The sequence below is a fragment of the Magnolia sinica genome, chromosome 19, assembly GCF_029962835.1.
Source record: "Magnolia sinica isolate HGM2019 chromosome 19, MsV1, whole genome shotgun sequence".
NCBI lineage: Eukaryota > Viridiplantae > Streptophyta > Magnoliopsida > Magnoliales > Magnoliaceae > Magnolia > Magnolia sinica.
Window position 1 is genome coordinate 13,827,546 of NC_080591.1, and position 22,690 is coordinate 13,850,235.

Below are 22,690 nucleotides of genomic sequence, written 5' to 3' on the forward strand. Positions count from 1 at the left end.
GTGGGGCCACCGTGATGTATATGTTTTATATCCACACCATTCAACTGTTTTTTTTAGATCCTTTTAAGAACTTAAGACAAAAATAAAGCAGATCCGAAGCTCAGGTGGACCACACCACAGGAACGGTGGAGATAATGACACACATCATTGAAACCTTTCTAAGGTCCACCATAATGTTTATTTTAAATCCGACCTGTTGATAAGGTCACAGACCTGGATGAAGGGAAAACGTACATATCAGCTTGATCCAAAACTTTTGTGCCCCCGCTAAATTTCTAATAGTGGGCGGTCAATCACCACTGCTTCCAGTGTGTGGTCCACTTGAGCTTCAGATTTACCTCATTTTCTGTTTCGGATACTAAAATGAGCTGGAAAAACGGATGGACAGTGTGGATATAAAACAAATACATCATGGTAAGCTCCACAGCGCCTAAGACATAATCACACCACTACTGGAGTTGGTATGGGCAAAATCACCTAATCCGTGTCCCAGGGCCCCCAACTTGGCATGAGGACTCAGCCTGTGAAATATAGACCCAGTGTTAGGGCAAATCTAGGCCTGGCCCAATGATGAATTACCATTGAAGGTTAGGATCATTAGTAAAGGTGATTCTTAAAAGTGATGGGCAATCAAGTATGGGAGTACATGATGGACTGTCTATATCAATGATGGAACCATTTGTAGTATTATAAATATAGGCGGTCCATTTCCCTAACCATTGAATGGGCAGTTGTGAGATCATCCAAAAAGAAGAAGTTTTTACGGTGATGGCAATCAAAGGTGGCACCCACTATGATGGATGGTCTACTACATCAATGAGCAAATTTCTGTAGTACCATCAATATGGCCATCCACTTTCCTAACCACTGAATGGATGGTTAAGATCCCCTAAAAAAAAGTGGTTTTCTACAATGATGGGTGATGATCAAGGATGGGACCCATATAATGGATGGTCTAGACCAATAATTAGACTGTTTTGTACTGTCTGTTTCCCCATTAATGATGGTTGAGAATCATCTGTCAAAAGTGTTTGTTTGTTTGTTTTTTAAGTGGAGTGTGCAGTAAAGGCTCAATTTATGGATCCATTTGCTACCGTATGCATAAATTCGAATCATTCATTTTCAAGCTGTGAGAACCACAAGATGGATGGTCTACATTAATGATTAGACAATCTTATAATATGATTCATACCACTTGATTGAAGCACAATCCTATCAAAGGTTTGCTGAGATAGGTTGTTCTAAACAATTTTATCCACCTAAGGCCTATTTGGATAGGATTTTATGGATACACTCTGTACTATGGTTGTTTTTCAAACACCATTGTCGAGGGTAGATGGACAACCATATGCAGCTCTTGTATACATTTTTCCAAATAAGAAAGATGAGCCATGTTAAAGATTTTTATAAAAAGAGGTCAAAGTGGATGTTTTTGGCAACACACTAAGTCACTCATGTGCATGAGAGCCATTAATAAATAATTTTATTTTATTTTATTTTTAAAAAAAGGGGCTAACGATATGGCCAGAAGCCATCCATGCTTCGGGTGTTTAATAAAAACTCATGTTTAATATATACAATTAGTCAATTCTGCTCAAGTGTCCGTTTTCCTTACGCACATGATGAGTGGGCCAGTCCATGATGGATTAAGCCTGCTGAATGTTTAGCATCAGGTTGGAAACACAAATGGAGATATAAGATATACAAATGGTTAAAATTTAACACCCACACAGGTTTCGTGGAAGATATGCTATCTGTCACACGTGTTCCTCGTTCATTTCTCAAAGTGCATTTTCTGTGGGTTTTGACAATATGAAGTTTTCATGTCTATACTAAATGCAGACCAATCGTGAAATACAGCGATTAGAGATTTTTTTAATGACAATTTTTTATTTTTGGAAGGCAATTTTTTTTTAGAGATTTCATTTTCACCCCATCAGGTTTCTCATGTGTTTGGTTTAAGACTAATATTTTTTCCTGATGTTAGACACTATGCATGACTCTTTCAGTTTAGTAACCTATATTAATGTCAACAAATGTTGCTTGCAAGTTGCTTTTATCTCTAAGTTCCTTTATCTACAAATGTTAAAGATTTAGTTTGTTTCATTGAATGAGTGGACAGTTGCTGCAAGTAAACGACTGATCCAATGCAAAAAAATAAATATAATAATAATAATAATAATAATAATAAAATAAATTAATTTCCACTTTCAGTAACTAGAGACAATGGTTCAACCATCTGTAACCTTGTTCAATTGGATTCATTAAAAAAAAATGCCCCCCAAAACTCTCTTCAAATCCTTACCACTAATCGTAGACCTTTATGCAGTTTAATACAGAGCCTTGTTGTATTCATGTACTCCATTGCAATTGCAGGTGACATGTCGAGAGGCAGGGATTGCGTTGTAGGTGAAAATATGGGACATCCATGGTATGTCCCAACGGAGCAACAGTCTAAGATCATGAAAAAATCAGGCACTATTATAGCAAAAATGAAAATTATGATTTACATTCAACTACACTGAATTCAATCTAGTTATGGATCAATAGTAAAAATCAGTCCATGTACATCCGAAAGAAGTTGAAAGATTGTGGGCTAGGATCTTGAATCTGAGAATTTTTAGAGACTTCATACTTCCTTCCATGGTGTTGACTGAGTGGGATCACGAATGAACAGACCACATTGAAGAAACAAAAACAATGGGTGTCTCTACCATCTCAAACATCAATAGAATAACATACCAGCCAACAAAACCAATACAAACGAACCACCGGAGTTGTCCAATTGTTGCGATTTTATAACCATAACCCATCAATTCAGTAAAAAAACAGATTAACAACTGTGATCAGCTATTTGCAAGTAGAATCAACAAAATCATTTCCTTTTTTGTTAGACAATGAAATTTATTTACGTCCATGTAACATACACCTACTTTCATCCCTAGTCTACTTAAAAGGGAGAAAGACTGCCTCCAACCAGCAATTGAGCAGCAAGATTTTCTTCAAGCAAACAGTCCTTTTGTCTTGCCCCATCCAAGCGCCATGACATATAAAACCACACAACCTAATGTGGTACCGAGAGTAGCCTCCCAGAATTGCCTGGGGCCTGTATCAAACAGACTAATATGGATGTTCATGCCAAATATACCCACCACGACAATGCCCGCATTGAATACCAGGTTCCCAGTGCTGAGCTTCACTCCCATCTGTAGTAGCTGATTCTGTTTGTCATCCAACATGATGTTGATATAATCCTCTGTGTCATCCACATACTCTCTCATCTTTGCATAAACAAAAAAGAAAGAATCAGAACCATCATTAGAATCGGTGCCGGAGAATAAGATGAAAATGATGAACTCAAATAGCTTGAAAGGTGGAAAATGTTCAGATCAATGAACTTTAAGAAAATTCTTGTAGCCAAGAATGTCATTTATAGGGTGCTTAAAATCATATTAGCATAGTTGTTGGGGACCTAACATTTCTTGTCGAAAGAAAAAGTTCAAGTATCAGCAGTGATACAATACGATGTAGGCCAAAAGAGAAGAAATCAAAAGGGCTAGGGCGACAACTTACAGTATCTTTATTTTTGTCAGTTTTTGGGTCATAAACGACGTCCTATGAAACTGGTTCCATTTGAAAGAGTATTTAGTTAGCTTTTAAACAAGTCCAAGGTCATGTAATTCTATTAAATTGAGCGAGTTACGATTGATTTAATGAGGGGTTGTATCATTGTAATGAAATTCAGGGGTATTTTAGTCATGGGAACGAATTCCCAGTTCATTCCTAATAGAGGACTCCCCTGTTTGGAATTTGGATGGTAGAGATGTGGGCCCATGGTTGGTCTATCCAAGCCATTGATCTGATGGCTCCCATCATGGATGGACCATTCCTAGAATGTACTCTCAATTGGTAACTCTAACCTTCCTGTTGTTAGCACAAAAATACAGGCTTAAAAAGAAATGAACAAACAAACCACATTCAGTAGAGGAAAGGCCAAAGAATCAATGGCTAGGATCTTCCAATTTGGGAGCTTTGGAGGAATCGTCCATCAATGATGGGGGCTGCTAGTCAATCTGGCTTGATAAATCAACCATGGGCCCCACATCTATAAACTAAGTTCCAAACAGGGAAGTTACTAATGCATGCAATTTCCTAGCAATTTTTAGACTTTCAAGGTGCTGAGTTTTTCTATACATGACCATATTTACTGCACTCATTTGACTCTAATACTCCTACCTAATAACTAAAATTCCAAACAAGTCCTGAATAGACAAATTACAAAAATAACCTGAAACAAACTATTAATTCCCGGATACGTCCCTTTCAAAATCTGGATCAACAATGTTTACATCACAGGATGAGGCCCATCCCATGTGGGGTCCATTAGTAAAACAGACTGGGTTGCTGAACCATGGATACCACCCCACTAGTACAACTGAAAAATTGAGTATGCAATTCATATCCTTAGCTCAAGGATAATATAATTCCTGTTTCATCCTGAAGCAGAGTTTTCTCTCAAAACTTCACACAGAAATAATAATCCAAACACGAACTTTCTCAGAAGAAAAATAAACTACCTGTTTACATAAACAGTCCTCCATGATGAAGAGTTGATGCTTGAAATGGCAATGGAAGGCTGGTCAGACAGCTCAGTCCATACCAGATTATAGATTGGGCAATCCAATGATTGCACTCAGACCTAATTGTTTATCGGGTGATAGAGCAGGATTCCAATGGGTTTCCATGGGCTATACCTCACATCAAAGGAAAAAGTTTTAACTTGCTTAAAAGTCTGAAGGGGAGGGAACATGTGGGTCAATACCAAATGTTACATAAGTTGCCAACATCCTTATGTTTTCTGTTGCTAATGGCACGAACTGGATTATGAGTCATTTGTAATCTGGTTAGTCATTTTTTACCAATCTGAAATTATGTTTTTATACGCTCAGCACCAAAAAATAAATAAATTTATACCCTCAGCATTGATTAAGCTGTAACGTGAACTAATATTTAGAGTGTGGATGTTTATATTTCGATTGCATCATTGGGCAAAAGAGGAAGATTGATTTTTGCCGGGCAACCAATCATAAAAATACTATCAATCTACCATTTAAAAGCCAATCCCAAATTTCTGGGAGAAAGTCTAAGATGAAGACAACCATCATCATAGAATACAATCTAAGTTTTTTCTAGTTAATGTTGATTTGGAGTAAATATATTCATACCAAGGCCACTACATGAAACGGTTGATGACTCGATCTCACCATGGTTAAAAATAGCCATTCAAACCTCGGTTTTGGAGCTGGAGAAAATGCTCAGTATACATGTCATACATGAGATGGTTGATGACTCGATCTCACCATGGTTAACAATAGCCATTCAAGCCTCAGTTTTGGACCTGGAGACAATGCTTAGTATCCATGACATGTACATACCTAAAAATCAAAGCATTATGAGGAGAGGTGATTGCAATAACAATTGGATTGAAGAAAAGAAACACAATAGCTTCCCTTGCCATGTGCCTAGCACAGGCATGGATAGCAAAAAATCACTACATAAACTGATTCTTTATGAAGTTATTTAATAAGATGCTCAATCAGACCCTGAGAATTTCTTTTTCCAAATAGTAGAGTCTGGGCAATGATAAATAAATAGGAAGCACCACGTACCGTGGATAGTTTTTGTAAGGTACCATCGATCTGCACAAAGTAGGCTTCTAAAAGCATCTCCAACTCCTCAATATCAGGTTTAAAACCACGTGAGCTTTCATTAAAGCTTCTGGATTTGCTCTTAGTATCTTCATCCCTAGAGGTAGAAGAATACCAAACAAAGAACAAACAAACACACTGAGTGAAGTTGGAGGAGCTGAACTAAGAAATGCAGCCATAAGATAGCAAACATTCATGATGTTGAGATGTAAGCGTATTTTGGGTGTATGAGTAAGTATGTGTACATGTGTGAGAATGGAATATCCTTGTAGTTGGGGGTATTTCTGACATTTTCCTGTGATTAGACTTTCTAATAAAATAAGGAGGAGACAAGAGAGAGCATTCACATTTTCATCTCCGCATTCTCCTCTTTTTTCCTCTTCCTCTTCCTTTTTCTTTCATTCTTTCAAAGGTTTTAATATTTCATCTTGGTATTAGAACATCAAGATCGTCACATGGGTTTAACAGAGGAGGATTATTGTTTCAACCGCATGGTCATCTCCATCTCTCCGGTTATTCCAATGCTGATTGTGCTAGCAATTTACATGATAAGTGGTCTACATAAGGGTATTGTACATTCATTGGTGGTAATCTTGCAATTTACTATGCTTGATGACTGATGAGTTTAACTATTTCTGTGGCAGGCATAAAAAAAGAAAGAAAGAAAGAAACTAGTATGCATGAAAGACAATTTTGCAATTAATACTTCAATAAAGGAACATATGGGTAAACATTGTAAATGACAACTCAAAAAAATCAAATCAAATATCTATGCACCATATGTCATGACAAACTCACCTCTCATTACCTAATTCAAATGCACCAATATCTAATTCATCTCTTGAGGAGGCGTCACTTAATGATTGCTGAGCAAGCTTATCTGTCAAATACATCTCAGCCATATCCATATCATCATCTAATAAATGTTCAATTTCATCTCTCACCTGAAGAACAAATTAAAATTAGAAGAAATGAGAGTGCTGATATTCTTGAAAGCAAAAGGGAAAAAAAGAATAATAGGCTAGAAATTGGAATTTCAAAGCCACAAACTCCTTAGTCCTTCCATTGAGAGAACCAAATTTTGTTGAAAGAGAAACTCCAGTAAGCCAAAAAAAGAAAAGAAAAGAAAAAAAAGAAAGTGAAATGCTAATATTTATTGTTAGGTGTATAGGACTATGCATTGTTCTGGTCCACATGGAAAACAAACCACCATTGGTGGAGCGAAATTAGGCATGGAGGCATTATACTGTTAGCAAAGTTAAAAAGGGATGGAAATCTAATCCTGTTGAGTTTTGACTCAGTTTTTAACTGGAGTTGGCACACATTTGCTACAGGTAGTCCAGATATTGTTCCATTCTTCCACAGTGCTTTGCCAAACAGCAGATGGAATACATCTCCACATAAATTGTGTTTGGTAAGGTCCACAAAAATCTCAAACACGAGCTGTGATGCATATGGAAAATGGCTCATACATGTAAAACTTGGAGTGGAATATTATGACATCAAGATCTAACTTGTGCACCTGTGGTGTGAAGCCTAAATATTGATTGCTTCTATTTTTCTCACTGACAGATGGGTCGAATGCCCATACTCGTGCCACGTTTGTACTTGCGTGCATCAATGTTACCAAGATCGTCAACTCCTTTATATTTTCTATTCTGAATCACATAATCCTCGTTATGAGTCAGTTATGATCTGGATCACTATTTTTACCAACTGAAAATTATGATTCTCCACTCTTATAGTAAATCAAATTGTAATGTAAATTTTATTAAGAATGTAGAAATTATACTTTGATTCATGCAATATTGGGAATACCAAACTACCAAACTACCAAACTATTATGCATGTGGGATCTACAATAATAATATTTTCATCATTATAGATATAAATTACAAAATTGATTTGTATATACAACTATATTGCCTATACTTGGTATTATGTATGGAATGACCCACTTGATCCTACCTCTAACATACCATAAATTAGTGGAAGTTACTTACCACATACCCATTCCTGTACCATGTAAGAAAGTAACCTGTGATCTGGGTAACCTTGGTCAATGTGTAGAGGTGCATTTGGGGCAGCTGGGGCTAGAAATACCTCTATGCGCTCACTCTTTTCTTTCTCTTGATATTTTGTCAGTATGTACAATGGATTTTTGTTGCCATTATAAATGTGATCATTTTTCTTTATGCAATAAAGACATCGTGAGTAGGTTAGAACCTTCCCTAAATTCAAGATGGATTTGTCCTACTACATATCATCATCTTAGCCTTTGTCCCACCAATATCAAGTCAGCTTTTAAATGGTAGGAAGGCAAAAGTTTTAAGACTGCCTGCCCATCGTACATCTGCCTTCCTCTTCATCCAAGCTCTTGGTATATGCCAAGTAGAGGCTCACATTGATACCACTCACATGCCAACTCGGTCCCACCACTCACTACAAAAATTAATTAATTGACCAGTTACTGAACTCTCAATGCTGAAGAATTTGTGTCGGGTCAGGTTGGTCCACTGGTCAAATGCTCGACCCACTTCTGAACCAGATTTGAGAGCCATTCTAAATAAGTGGGTTGGGCTTGGGCCATAAAAATGCAGCCCATTTAAGTAAATGGTTCAAGCTCAGGTTGAACCCTACCTGACCCGAGCCCACATATGTTATCTATGGGCATGGGCCAGATAACCCATCTCAACATAGAACCTGAAACAAATATTAACATGGAACCTGAAACAAATTGTAGTATAGAAATTTCATTGTTCGACCCTCAAAAGTTATAAGGCTTCATTATCACTTCTACCACAACAGGTGCTGCAAATCCATAATCCAGTTTGGTCCAGTTCGAGCCTGGCCTGACTGCAATACAATGGGTTGGGTTGGGCCTATGGATAATCTGGGTTGGGATTGGGCCGAAATTCTTTTGCCTGTTTACTAAATGAATTGGGCTCAAGCTGATCCTGACTCATTGCCGCCGCTGTCTTTGGCTTGTGCTCAGTGCATGTTTGACAAGTCCATGACCCTTCTTTGCTAGATTGACCATTGTGGTGTGCATGTATTAGTAGTTGGGCTGGGGTTAGTACTAGGCAGGATCATGTCAGCATGCGGGTGTTGCTAATGTGAGCCACTTCCATGGTCAGTTCCAAAGTCTGGGTAAAAGACGGAGGTTGATGGGCAGCTGATCGTAAAATTTTTGCTAATCTACCGTATAAAAGATAATCTGAAATTGCTAGGAGAATGGCTAAGATGATGGTGAAAACAATACAATGCTTGGGCCAAAAGGTTGCACAATATTGTTCAGATTTTAGATTTCTATGAGTAGGGCAATTGGTTGAGTGATCCAAACCATTGGTACGACAGACCTCCCAGTGGATGGCTGATGCATCAACGATCCACCAGACTGAAGGATCCTAGCTGTATACAATTTGGCCTTTTTCTTAGTTGAATGTGAACCCTCTCTTTCTCTCTTAGTCATCTATTTGTTGGCCACTTGTTATTGAAGAGTTGGGTTTCTTCGAATCCAAGGGGGTTTTGTCCACGGACCATCTACTGCAGAGCCCATAATATCAAATGCTTTCATTTTCCATCACTGTAGGGCCCATTATATCAAATGTTTGGATCATTGAACACTGATCTCCACTCACCCCCACTTATTCAACCTGCAAGACCAAAAGCTATGGTACTAACTTTCGGCGACAGATTTCTATAATCCTTTTGAGATATAAAGATGATGTTTCAATTTACTATCTAATCATAAATCATGAGAGAATAGTTGGATCAAATTGAACCCCATGTCCAGTGGCAAGTGGAAGGTAGTTTTTGATCTTCTCATAAAACAATAAAAATAACTAAATGTGGAAAATAAGATATTTTACAAATCAAAACTTTGAACATTAAGACAATTTTGATTTTCATCTAGTGCATTTGATTGATAACTCTTCTGTTATTTTCCTCTATTTCAAACTGTTTACCCATCTGTACATTTTGGGCGAAAGGCCACAAAAACTAAATGGATCAAACTGAAAAACCTGAAAACAGAAAGAACTGCATAACTGACCAAAGATTTCAAGTAAAAAAAAATATATAGAAATATGAATACATGCTTCAGTAGTTCATAAAAAATCCACAAATAAGAACTTCATTCATTAACCATATGCTTCATCAATCAAAATATTCATGGCACAAACAAGATTATTTTGAATTATCAATTCATCAAGTTTTATGCAACTTTAGCCATTTTTTGAGGTAGTGACTACAGCCAACAGATCGTCATTATTACCTTCTGCACACGTCCAGATATCGCAACTAGACAACTCTTTATCTGTCTCACACGTTCGAGTGTAAGGGTGCTGATTTTAGAGGTCAATTCATCCAAAGCTGGATACGCCTCTAGCTCCAATGTAGAAGTCTAGTATAAATGTAAGGAATGTACAGTTTAGAAACAGATGTAAAGAAGATCTGGAGCCAAACAGAAATGGAGATTGCATAAAAGCTTCACGACCAGTGAAATACAAAAGGCAATAAACAATCTCTCAGCATAAAATAGCTAAAGGAGATGTCAAAAAATAGATTAGTAGTGATAGTTAGATATGATGGAAATGTTTCAAATCTGTGCTGCCTAGTTGCACACAGTGTTCGAAGTATCAGAATCGCTACAAGTTTCGTTGGCCGGGGATATGGAAACAATATCGGTATCGCCAATAACATCGCAGATGACCGGAAATGCAAGGAAACACAGGGAAAACGGTGGGATTTTTGAGTGAAACTTCGGGAGACTAAAATACACATATTTGCATATTTAAGAATAAAAAATTGCAAAAAGAATGCATATATAATAAGTTTCCATTTAATGGGGGCCTAAAAGCATGTGTTGTTGTAAAAAATCGGTCCAACCATCCCATCTATCCAACGAACCATCCAACCTACAATCCAAACATCCACAATATTTCAGAATATTGACAACACACGATATTTCACCGAGAAATCGTCGACAACGGGAAAGAAAATGAAAGAATATTGTCTCGATATTGCCCATGTTGCGATAACAATAATATCGCGATATTATCGATATTATTGTTGAGAATTTGAACATTGTATACAACCATACGCCCACAAAAAATTTGAAATGATTTTTTTTTTTTTTAATAAACATATTTTTGATGATTTTAATACATTGGCGATATTATTGAAATATCGCCGATACACTAGCGATACAAGCAATGCCTGGAATTTACACAGTAAAAAATACTGGTGATACTTAGTGATACAACGTCGATACTTGGAATTTCTGATACTGCCAGTGTTATCGGTATCGCTACAAGTGTTATCAATATCGCCAAGCTAGAGATATGGATAATATCGGGGATATTTCGATAATATCAAGGATACTTCGAACAATGGTTGCACAAAACAACATGTCACAATTGGTATAAGATAACCTCTATAATAAACTTGTAAACTTGTACCAACTAGACCAGTTGGTTGGTGTAATGCTTGGCACTGCCCAATTTAGCAGGCACTAATGTGGAATTCAATCACACAAACAATGAGGTAGCTAGAATGCCGTGGATTTGATCAGTAGACCCTTTTGGGCCACAGCTTAAACTTCATTCAATGATTTAATAAAAGATTATATATTTCTATCTTTTCAATAAATAAATGTTGTGGTTTGCTCTCATGATCAGCCGCCTCTTTCCTTCAATCTTTCTCTTTTCTCTATCTCATCCCTTTTATCGAAACCTAGAACTCTCAATTGTTAACTGCACTCTCCATCTGAAAACCACTTGACATTTGATAATGAAATCTCTTTTGCCAGTAGTTGCTGCTCTAGACGAACTTGTTTGGACATCTTGATTTCATTAATAAAATTATTATTGATGAACACAGTGAACTAGTAGGTTGGACAAAGCTACCTTGATAAGTACAATCATATTCGCACCATGCCATTTGCTATTGTTTCAATCAATTTGTTATTGTGGAAGGCCCTTTTTGTAAGTTTAATATATTTTGCAAAACTCATTTTCTCCTGGCCCAACAAAAAGAGCATATTGGTTTCAACATTTTCAGTACAGAAGACAGAAAGAAATGATTATGGTCTTCATATCCAATGTATTACACACGTTAGCAACATCCCCAAACCTTTTAAATGGCACACACAGTGACCTATTGTCGATCACACTCACACTAACCTTTTAAAGGGCAGGGGGTAACCTATTGTTGATCCAAACCGTAAGCATCCATTCCATAGCATGAAAGTGGACACTAAAAAATGACTGGAGAAACAAAATATGTCCAATCATCATCTTGAAACATCTAGTAGATAGATCCCAATATGTATTTCTTATAATTCTAGAGTGACACTTTGATTTGATGATTCTAACCATGTGATTTATGGTTCATAAACAAAGGATGGTTGCAACAAATTGGCCCCATTCAAAGGGTTAGGATCATCTGATTGCCATGATTCTTGCACCATGGCTTGCACCTAGCTGTATGAATGAATGAATGGTTCAGATCGATAATAGGTCACTCCGTGTGCTATTTAAAAGGTTCAAGGATGTTGCTAACATCCCCATGAAGGTGGGGACGTTAGCAAAACACACACACACACACACACACACACAGACATTTAACACAGAGTCAACTTGATTTAATAAAGGATAAGGCTCCAGGTCTAGATGGTTTTCTAATATTTTTTTTTTTTTTTTTTTGTCAAGAGTTTTGGGAAATGTTGAAATATGATCGCATTGCTTTCTTTAACAAGTTCCATAACATGGGAAAAACAACGACTGAATTGGGTGCAACGTTTTAGCTTTGATTCCAAAAAAAGAAGGGGTGGAGAGTTTGCGAGATTTTCGGCCCATCAGTTTATCAGGAAGTCAGTATAAAATACTAGCAAAGACATTGGCTTCAAGATTTCAGCAAGTGTTGAGTGGGGTTACTTCCAAATCACAAGGAGCTTTTGTGGCAGACAGGCAGATTGTGGATTGCGTATTAATTGAGCATGAAGTGATTGATTCTCATCACAGAGAAAAGAAAAAGGCAGTGGTTTACAAATTGGATGTAGAAAAGACATACGACTATGTGGACTAGGATTTTCTTAATTACATATTAGAATGTTTGGGATGTGGTCAGAAATGAAGAAGGTGGATACAGGTATGTGTCAAGTCAGCCAAGTTTTCAATACTGGTTAATGGATCTCCAAGGGGCTATTTCTCAACTTCGAGGGGTTTAAGACGAGGAGACCCGTTGTCTCCATATTTACTTGTAATAATGATGGAGGCTAGTCAAATGCTACAAAGAGGTGTAGAATAAAATCTTATAGAAGGCTTTAGGGTGAATAGATCAGTATTTCAGGTTTCTCACCTGTAGTATGCAGATGACATGAATTATTTTGCGATGTGGATGTGATCAAGGTGGACAATTTAAGGAAGATAGTCTCTTGTTTTTTAGGCAGTTTCTGGTTTGAGAGTGAATATTAACAAAAGTAATTATTGGGAATCCATTTATCCAAAGAGGAGTTACATGAGTTTGCTAGAGTCTTTGCATGTCGGCCGGGTCTTTTTCTTTAACATATTTAGGCTGGCCACTGTGTATAGGCAAGAGGACTAAAATCTTGTGGGATAAGGTAGTGGCAGGATTCGAATGGAAGCTATTAAGTTGGAAAAGAAGACATTTGCCTCTAGGAGGTAGGTTATCGTTGATAAAGGCAACAATGTCTAACATTTCGATCTATTATATGTCGTTGTTCAGCTACCCAAAGTCAGTTCTTAATCACTTGGATAAATGCATAAGATACTTCTTATGGAAAGGAGCTAAAGAAATGCATAAATTTCATTTGATGAATTGGGAGGAGGTATGCAAGCCTTTTCATGAATATGGAGCTGGGATTAGAAGCTTGGATATGATTACTATGACGCTTTTGGGAAAATGGTTATGGTGACTTGGTGGGGAGGAAAATCATCTATGGAGACAGGTTATGGTAAAGAAATATGGAGTAGAGGAAGGAGGTATACGGATAAGAAAGTCCACTCTTTATAAAGCCTTGAGGGATTGGAAAGTGATAGCAAACCTAAGGTAGAAATTCAAGGAGGGTGTCGGCGTTTCTTTGGGAGTAGCATTCGATTTTGGGAAGATGTTTGGACAAGAAGCGAGCCTCTTCAAGAAGGATTTTCCCAAAATTGGCCAGAGTTTCGATGGAATTGAACATTTTAGTTGCTCAATGTTACTCATTGTAAAAAAAATGATGTGATTTGGGCCCCCTTTGTGTGGAAGAAATCTATTGAAAGAAGAAATTAAAGAGATGATAAAGTTGTTGGATAGGCTTCACCTTATAGCACCAGTGGTGGGTGAGTGGAATTCTATGGTCTGGATGAAAAAGAAATCTAGAAAATTCTCCGTCAAATTGTTTTACAAGTTCATTTGGGTCTTCATCAGGAAATCAAATTAGTCACACATAGTTTGTATGGCATTATAAAGCTCCCCCAAAGTGGTGGCCTTGGCATAGTTGGTGGGAAGGAACAAGGTTCTAACGGCCGATAATCTTCAAAAATGTCATATGATCTTGCCGAATGTATGTTTAATGTGCATGCAAAATGAAGAATCAATGGACCATCTATTTCTACATTGCCCTTTTGCAAGAGAACTTTGGCATGAGTTCTTCGCAAAGTTTGCTATCTTGTGGGTATTGCCAGGTTCTATTGAAATTTTTTTCCTAAGTTTGGCATGGTGGTGGCATTGGGAAGGCAGGGAGAGAAGTGTGGAAGATTACCTTGGTGGCTGGTATTTGGGTAATATGGGAGGAGAGGAACAACATGTGTTTTTGAAATAAAAAGCCAGGTATTGGATGTTTTCAAAAGGACTAAAGCGAATATATCAAAATGGGCATTAGCTTTTAAAGCTATATGATAGTTTTTCTATTTTTTGTATCTCTTTTCTTTTTGTTCGTTGCACTCTTTTGGCTTCAGTCCGGCAATAATAATCATCGCCATTGAAAAAAATCCTATGATTTTACAATTTGTGATTGCAAAAATTAACAATTTCAACCCTCTTGCAATTTTACAATCCATCTTTCAAAACACTGCCTTACAATTGGTTTGTTATCACATACCAATAAGTAATAGAAGATAAGAACTTTTGGATGGGATACCTACATTATGATGAAACTAAATGAGTCATATTTTTAAGATATTGTGAAGAATGACTAAATGTAAAACACATACCTCAATTTCAAGGCTTCTGCAAGTGGATTCAAGACAAACTTCAAGTACTCTAAACTCAAAAGGTAACACCTTGGGACCCCCAACTATGTGCATATCCAATGTGGACCAGGGACTGCTTTCTTTTGCTTCAGGCATCATCCTAGAGGTCTTTGGGGAGGCATTAAACTGTTGAGAAACTCCTGTGCTAGAAGATCTCACCGACTCATGACGTGCATGAAATGAGGGCGAGCCCCATGCAGCTTTGATCCTATCCTCCATTTCAGTATCATCATTCTCAATTCCCTTTACACAAAAAATTAATCAGCCCATAATTCAAAACAATGTTAACAAGTTACTAAAGCAAGAAGCTGATTTCGTTTCAAACATATGATATTTTAAGGAAAAAAAAAGTCTTGGTTCAACAAGATTAATCTCTCCCCATCAATGGATTAGGGCCTGTTTGGATTCGTGGAAAAAGAAAATGAGGAAATGGTGTTTCTTGGGAAATGCCATTAATAGAAAATGGTGAGAAAGAAGGCATTTTCCCTTGATTGTTTTTCAACAACATTTTCTTAAAAAAATTTCATCCATTTCCAAATCTATTGTTTGAAGAAAAGAAAATTTTCATGAAACTTTACTTGAAGAGAGAAGGTAACACATGTACGTTCAAGATAGATTATGGCACATGTCGGATGGTCACATCTGATGCATTGACACATGTAGGATATTGGCACACATGGGCTGTTGGACGATGGATGGTAGCACATGTTGCCAATGTGACATGTTGGCACGTGTAGCATATGTGGAACACATAAAGATCGGTGGTGGCACGTGTGGCACATGTGGAACAGCAGTACATTGCACATGTGGGGTGTATGAAGACAAGGGTGGCACATGTTGCAGTTGGAGCATGTGGATACATTGACTCGTGGAGCACTTGAAGATGGGCAATTGTACATGTCATGCATGTGGCACCATGGCACACATCTATGGTGCTTTAAGATGGATTGTGGCACATGTGGCACACATGCAGGACACTTAAAGGTGGTTCGTGGCACATGTTGCACGTGTTGCATAATAGCACATATCATGCATGTGAAGTGCTTAAAAGATGGATGGTGACCATGTGGTACATGTGGCTCATTAGCACATTTGGCACATTGGCACATGTGGGGCATTGAAGATGAGGGTGGAACTGGCACGTGTTGCACGTGGCACATTGGGGTGTATGGCACATGGACACGTGGGACACTAACAAGCAGGTAGTGGCATATTGGTGAGTGTGGAACTTTAAGATGGATGGTGGCATATTAGCACACGTGGGGCACTTGAAGATGGATGATTGCACATGTGGGGCACTAGAAGATGGGTGGTGGCACATGTGACTACAATGTGGGGCACTTTATAAAGAGAAGGATCATTTCCTCTCATTTCCTTCAGTTACTTGGAAATGGTGTTTCTTAAGTATGGGCGAGGAAAAGTAAAGGCATTGGTTTTAAATATTGACAATATTGACCGATACATCCCACGATATATCTTGTATCCCACCTATGTGATATGAAACACATAGGTAATACTGATATATCCCAAATGTTTGATCCGGTGAGCATTTTTACTTTCCGATCCCTTTTTTTGTTGAAATTATGTTAAATCAGTGTTAAATGGTTACGAATCCATTGATTCTTCATGTTTTGCATGAATCATGGAGTTGGAGCTTTGATTTCGATATCCATTAGTTCTTCATGTTCTTCATGTTCTTCATATTTATTTTTTATAGAAATTTTCCTTCAACAACTATCAATTGAGACTAATTTTGAAGTATTTAGGAGTGTTTTGATGAAATGATCATCACACACACTCAAAATGTTATGCATTCAATTTGAATATAGTTACATTAGTTCAATCAGACAATGCATAGCTTAGGACCATATACAAAGGAAACCTATTAATTGCACTTCTTTTTTGAAATGTTATGATTTAAAAGTGTTCTTAAGGTCATTTTAAAGAAAAATGTGTATTAAGGTCTTTTTTAACAATCCCAGAAGTTTCATTGAAAAATTCAACAAATTTCCCAATGTTTCCCAAAATGTGTGATAAATTACCCGATACAAACGATATATCCCATACGATAACTAGGGTTGTACACGAACCGAGTTAGCTCAGTTACCTCACTTGACTCAACTCTAAAAGGCTCAATTCGACTTGGTTCGAAATTGAGTTCAAGCCGAGTTGAGTTGATTTTTTGAGCTCAAAAAAATTTCGAACCGAGTTCGCGCTTGCCCGAGCTCGACTCGACTCGGATCAAACCCCAACTCAAATCAAACTTGGATCGAACCAGTTCGGTGATTCGGTTACTTTGATATTGATGTTGCTCACCAAGTGTTTGATGAAATGACTCAACGAAGTGTGGGTTGGTGGCAAAGAAGGTATGTATATGAAACAAAGACCCTTTTTTTTCTTGATTTTGATGTTGCTTACAAGGTGTTTGATGAAATACTTGTAAAACCAACAGTGAGAATTTGAAGGTGCAATCCATGTGTTTGTGAAAATGCTGCATAGGTGAATTCGACTCGAACTGGCCCGAGATGTTGACCAAGCCGAGCCGAGCCGAGCTAGCCAGTCAAGCTCGAGGACCAAGCCGAGACAAGTTCGAGTTGGGATCAACTAGTGGCCGAGCCGAGTCGAGTTGTGTAAAGCTTGACTCAGTTCGACTCGTGTACACCTTTAACGATAACCGATACATATTTAATACCGATATTTCGTACATTGTGTAAAGGTGCATTTTTTAGGAAGTGAGAGGGAATGGAAATGGTATTTCTAAGAAAGTTACAAAAATAAATAACAGAAATGCCACTTTCTTGGAAATGGCGTTTCCTCAATTTATGTTTCTGTGAATCCAAACAACCCCTTAATCTACAATATCATCAAACGAACTATATTAAAATCCAAAACTATTAACTTTCTCAATCCTACAATTAAAAGCACTTACAAGAAATAAATCTACTGTTGTTGGTGCAAATATATGAAAATTGTCATTATTTACATTGGAAACATGTTGCATATGAGATCAATGAGTGGAAACAATAGTTAAGCAAGTCAACAAAAATAAAGAATAATCTTCGCTACTATTGATCAAAGTTCAATTTCTAATGAGTTGCCAACATCCCGTCATGTATTGACTACGAGTGTACTTAAATGAGAAATACCTAGAAACATGCAATTAGCATCCATATATTCCATTGATGATAGTATGCACAGAGTCACATACAAGGAATTAAAACACAATTTTGGATTGCAACTTTGTCTGATTCACATGCATGTGTAGCTATATGTTAGGTGTGGAACTTGGGCCAACTTGAACCCGATTAGCTCAACTTGAACTTTGATTGGTGTTGGGTTGAGGTTGGGTTGGGCTTGGGTTGAAAATCCTCAACCCGACTGGTTCAAAGCCTCGGGCAACCCAAATCAACCCAAGCCCAACCTTATATGCATAAAATATTTGAATTGTGACTAATGAGAAACACTCTAGTGCTCTCCAAGCATATAAGTTACAGTGCTCGTAGTTGCACTGGGTTATGTGGAAGTTCAATGGATAGATCGAAAATGTCCATCAAGTCTAGAACATATTCCATGGACTACTATGTGAAAATCAAACTACACGAATGGTCAAACCCATTTTGCCTTATTTTTTGTAGCCATCCTTTTTCTAAGCCATGGATGCAATGGTTAGGATTGCCTAAAAAATTGATCCTTCACAATCATAAACCATGATGGGCCCTAACATATACATGGATTGAATAGTTAATTGGGCCTATTTTTGTGTAAAAGATCTTGGCCATCAATATTAAATGTTATTGATCAGTTGTTAAGATTTATAGATCAGTGTGATGTGTTGCATGGTAGCCCATGAAATGACTGTTGAACATAATGAGAGCATTGGAATATATCTCATGACTAATATGTGACTAAAAAATAAAACCATTGCCTAGATAGAAAATAGGGTTCATGCAAGTTTGACCTACATGATCAACGGATCATTATTATTTTTGGTCCATAGCATGTTTGCATGGTGCACTACTTGATGAGTCACACTGATCTTCGACATTCATGTCGTCTATCGGCATCTCTCACAATTGTTCCACCACCTCACATTAGATGCTCTTCATTGAATATTCATGAGTCATGACTCTGATAGAAAGGTCAAAATCATCCATAACCTATTTTACGCAATACAAACAACATCTAAGCTCCGTGGAGTCCACCATTTCATAGATGTGAGATCCACTAAGCCCATTTCTTTAAGTTTATTTGTTTATGAGTGGTGATTGTATGAGTTTGTTTTGCTAATGTTATTTCAGTAATTACGTGTGTTCTTTTAATGATATCAATTTGATGGTTAGATGCTTCATTTTAGTTGCAGGTACTAACCTGATCCACCCCAAATTTTGATAGCGTTGAGTATTCAATACCTTGGTTTGGGTTGGGTCTAGGGCTGATTCCTCTTAAGGTTGGGTTGGGCTAGGGCTTGGGCCGACTCCTCTTGAGGTTGGGTTGGGCTTGGGTTGACCCTCGACTCAACCTAACCATTTCAACTTGACCCCCTAATGTATGTATGTATGCTTTAGGGGGTTAATTCGGAACGGTGATATGTATGCTTCGGGGGTTTAACTTTGAACAATGATCAATTAAACTTATTTGACTTGAGTTTGGTAGAATTATGGTTCTTTGGTCATGGGCCACACATTTGGAAAGGAGAACTATATTTCCACAATGCTAATAAGCTATAACCATAGTTTAAACTCAACAAGTTAACTCAAACTTGATCGAGTCAACTTGATGAGAAAATTCATTTATTGAGCTTTCAAGTGGAGTAAAAACTTGACCAACTCAAGTCAAGTTTCCTAGATTTTCATCTTTTTATTAAATTCTGCATTTATAACACATTCTATTTTAAGAATCATTATTAATGATTAAGTCCTTAAACCTTTGGCTAAACCCAAGTTGGCGGACTTTTCAGTCAGGTTTAGCTTTTGGTTTTCAACCGATGGCCAAAACCATTCCTGTAAGGGAAATAAGAAAGGCATTAACTTTCTTAAAGACATTATACACACTTAGTGTTCCAAGTATTGACGATATTATGGATAATATCATTGATATTATTAGTATTGCAAGCTCGGCAATACCGACAATACAGGCACTATCAGAAACTCCATGTATCAGCAATATATCGCCGATGTATCGCTAAGTATTGCCAATGTATCGCCCATGTTTTTTTACTTTGTAAATTCTAGGTATTGCTTGTATCGCCAATGCATTGACGATATTTCAATAATATCACCAAAAAATTTTTATTAAAAAAAATTCCATTTCAAAATTTTTCTATGGGTGAATGGTTTTATGATGAAATGCATGTTTGTATGCATGTATATGCATGCGTGGATGGATGGATGGATCATGGATGTATCTATGTATGGATCATTGCTCGAATTATCTCCGATATTATCGAAATATCTTCGATATTATCATTATCTCCAGCTTGGAGCTACCAATAATATTGGTAGAGATATTGATGGCACCAGTGGTATAAAAAATTATAGATATAAGCAATGTATCATTAAGTGTCGCCAACGTGTCGATATCGCCAATATTTTCAATTGTGTAAATTCCAGGTGTCGCTTATATCACAGGTGTATCGATATCGCCAATATTTTCAACTGTGTAAATTCTAGGTGACGCTTATATCACAAGTGTATCAGCGATATTTCAATAATATTGCCAACATAAAGATATCACAATAAAAAAAAAAATGTTTATTAAAAAAAATTCTATTTCAAAATTTTTTATGAGCATGGTTGTATTCAGTGTTTAATTTGTCTCTAATAATATTGATAATATCTCCATATTATTGTTATCGCAACATGCGCAATATCGAGACCACAATCTTTCATTTCCTTTCTAGTTGTTGATGATTTCTTGGCAAAATATCATTATTTTCCAATGTCGATGGATGTTTGGATGGAAGGTTAGATGGATGATTGGATGCTTAGATGGGATGGATGGGATGGTTAGACTGTTTCTTACGACGGCACATGCTTTTAGGCCCCTATTAAATGAAAACTTATTGTGCATACATTCTTTTTGCAAATTTTTTTATTCTTAAATATGCAAATATATGTATTTTAACATCTCTTGAAGTTTCGCTGAAAATTACATCGATATTGTTTCCGTATCTCCGGCCAACGAAACTTGTAGTGATACCGATACTTCAAACACCGGTTGTTGAAGGGGGGAAGTGATCTCTAGTTTAAGACTAGAGGACTGTTGAGCTTACTCATGGTCTTGCATTCGCAATCTCTAACATTCAGCTAGAGGATTGTTGGGTCCTTTCCTACATTCTCCTTCTTCTTTTATTTGATCTATTTGCTTCCCCTTTGGGGGTTTACATTTTTTTTTTTTTTAATGTCTACTATTTTTCCTAATTAATAATGATTTTTCATATTAAATATTTCAAAATAATAAGTCTTTTGAGCATTTAAAGGCTGACTCACACAAAGTCGACTAAACTCAACAAAGTTGATTTTCGAGTTTTTAAACTATGGTTTAGACCGACCATTTGCAGAGCATCATAGAAACAACAAAATAATTCGATCGCCTTGATTTTCAGACGAGGGCCCACGCGCATGATATCCCACCAAAATCAAATGGTCCAGATTATCTCCCATCAGCAGCATTCCCAATAATAATAATAAAACAAAGAGTAAAAGAAAAGGCATTTGACGAAGATTACCGACTGCCCCACACCATGAGAATTCAAGATGCGATGCTGAAGATCTTGAATGAAAGGAGCGACCATCGGATCCTTCGAGTTGAGTACGAGGACCTCCTTCGCTGTGATGATCGCCTTGATGTGCTCCAAACTGATGACGATCGCCCTTTCCCTCCCAAGGATCGTCGATGGGTACGAGAGCATCGGATCCAGGACCCTAAGATCCCGGGCCGGGAGGCCCGTCCTGCGCATGATCGAATGCTTCCCGACATTCTCCAGGTACGATTGCCCAGAGTCCGTGACAACGAGCCATGTGCGGGTCCCAGCACCTTTCCGCCGGGCCTGGTGCGGTGGAATGAACGGAATGCGGCTGAGATCTTCTTCGGATGAGATTCTTGAAGAAGGCCTCATGCTTTGGAATTTCTAGGGTTTTCTTGGGATTCGATTCCTAAAGTTTCTATTCTTCCAGCCTGAGAGAGAGAAGAAGAAGAAGTAGAAACGGTTTGCCGCCAAATTGCTAGGCTGGCCGTTAAGAGGAGTTATAATGATACTCGGCCCGGGATCCGAATCGCATATACAGTACAGCGCGTGAAACACCTAAGCTCTGTGGGGTCCACCATGTTGTTTATGTAAAATCTACTCCGTCCATCATGTGAGCACCACCATTTTTAACGAAACCATATAGGATAAGAACGATTAAAATGTCATGTGGGCCACACCAATGGGAACAATGTAAAATAGTGGGCCAGCACATAAACCGTTGGCACACCATCCTCGTTGTTCCTTCTGGTGTAGCCAATATGAGTTGTATATATATCCTAATTTTTTACCGAAGACATAAAATAGAGAATAAAACCTGATAGACGGATTGGATTTTGTATATATCACATGATGAACCCCAAGTACTTGATTGTTTTAGGCACTACGTAAACACTCGTGTCGCGTAGGATTCTTATTTCCAGCCCCTCGGCCCGAGGACATGCATAGGGTGATCGTGTTTTCAGTTTTTGAAGGTGGAA

The 22,690-nt window shown here is 37.6% G+C and overlaps 1 protein-coding gene across 2 annotated transcripts; it reads right to left on the reverse strand.

Moving 5' to 3' along the window:
- Positions 1 to 2,771: 2,771 nt before the first annotated feature.
- LOC131234477 (magnesium transporter MRS2-F-like) lies at positions 2,772 to 22,183 on the reverse strand. Of its 2 annotated transcripts, XM_058231388.1 has the most exons (6): positions 21,693 to 22,182; positions 14,927 to 15,208; positions 9,985 to 10,113; positions 6,507 to 6,652; positions 5,670 to 5,805; positions 2,772 to 3,281 (listed from the first exon to the last, which is right to left on the reverse strand). In XM_058231388.1, the coding sequence occupies exons 1-6, from the start codon at positions 22,080 to 22,082 to the stop codon at positions 3,003 to 3,005; spliced, it is 1,362 nt and encodes a 453-aa protein (XP_058087371.1). In that variant the 5' UTR covers positions 22,083 to 22,182; the 3' UTR covers positions 2,772 to 3,002. The 2 variants fall into 2 exon arrangements, with proteins under 2 accessions (XP_058087371.1, XP_058087372.1); XM_058231389.1 differs by lacking the exon at positions 9,985 to 10,113 and having other exon boundaries at positions 21,693 to 22,183.
- Between the last annotated feature and the right edge of the window lie 507 nt (positions 22,184 to 22,690).

What these genes read in the sequence shown, in the direction of transcription:
- LOC131234477 (XM_058231388.1), bottom strand. Translation starts at nt 22,082, where the DNA reads ATGAGGCCTTCTTCAAGAATCTCATCCGAAGAAGATCTCAGCCGCATT. An exon ending in CTCATGGTGTGGGGCAGTCG is followed by an intron (nt 15,209 to 21,692) that starts GTAATCTTCGTC and finishes TTTTGTGTAAAG; the next exon opens with GGAATTGAGAATGATGATAC. An exon ending in TATCTGGACGTGTGCAGAAG is followed by an intron (nt 6,653 to 9,984) that starts GTAATAATGACG and finishes TTTGTTCTTCAG; the next exon opens with GTGAGAGATGAAATTGAACA.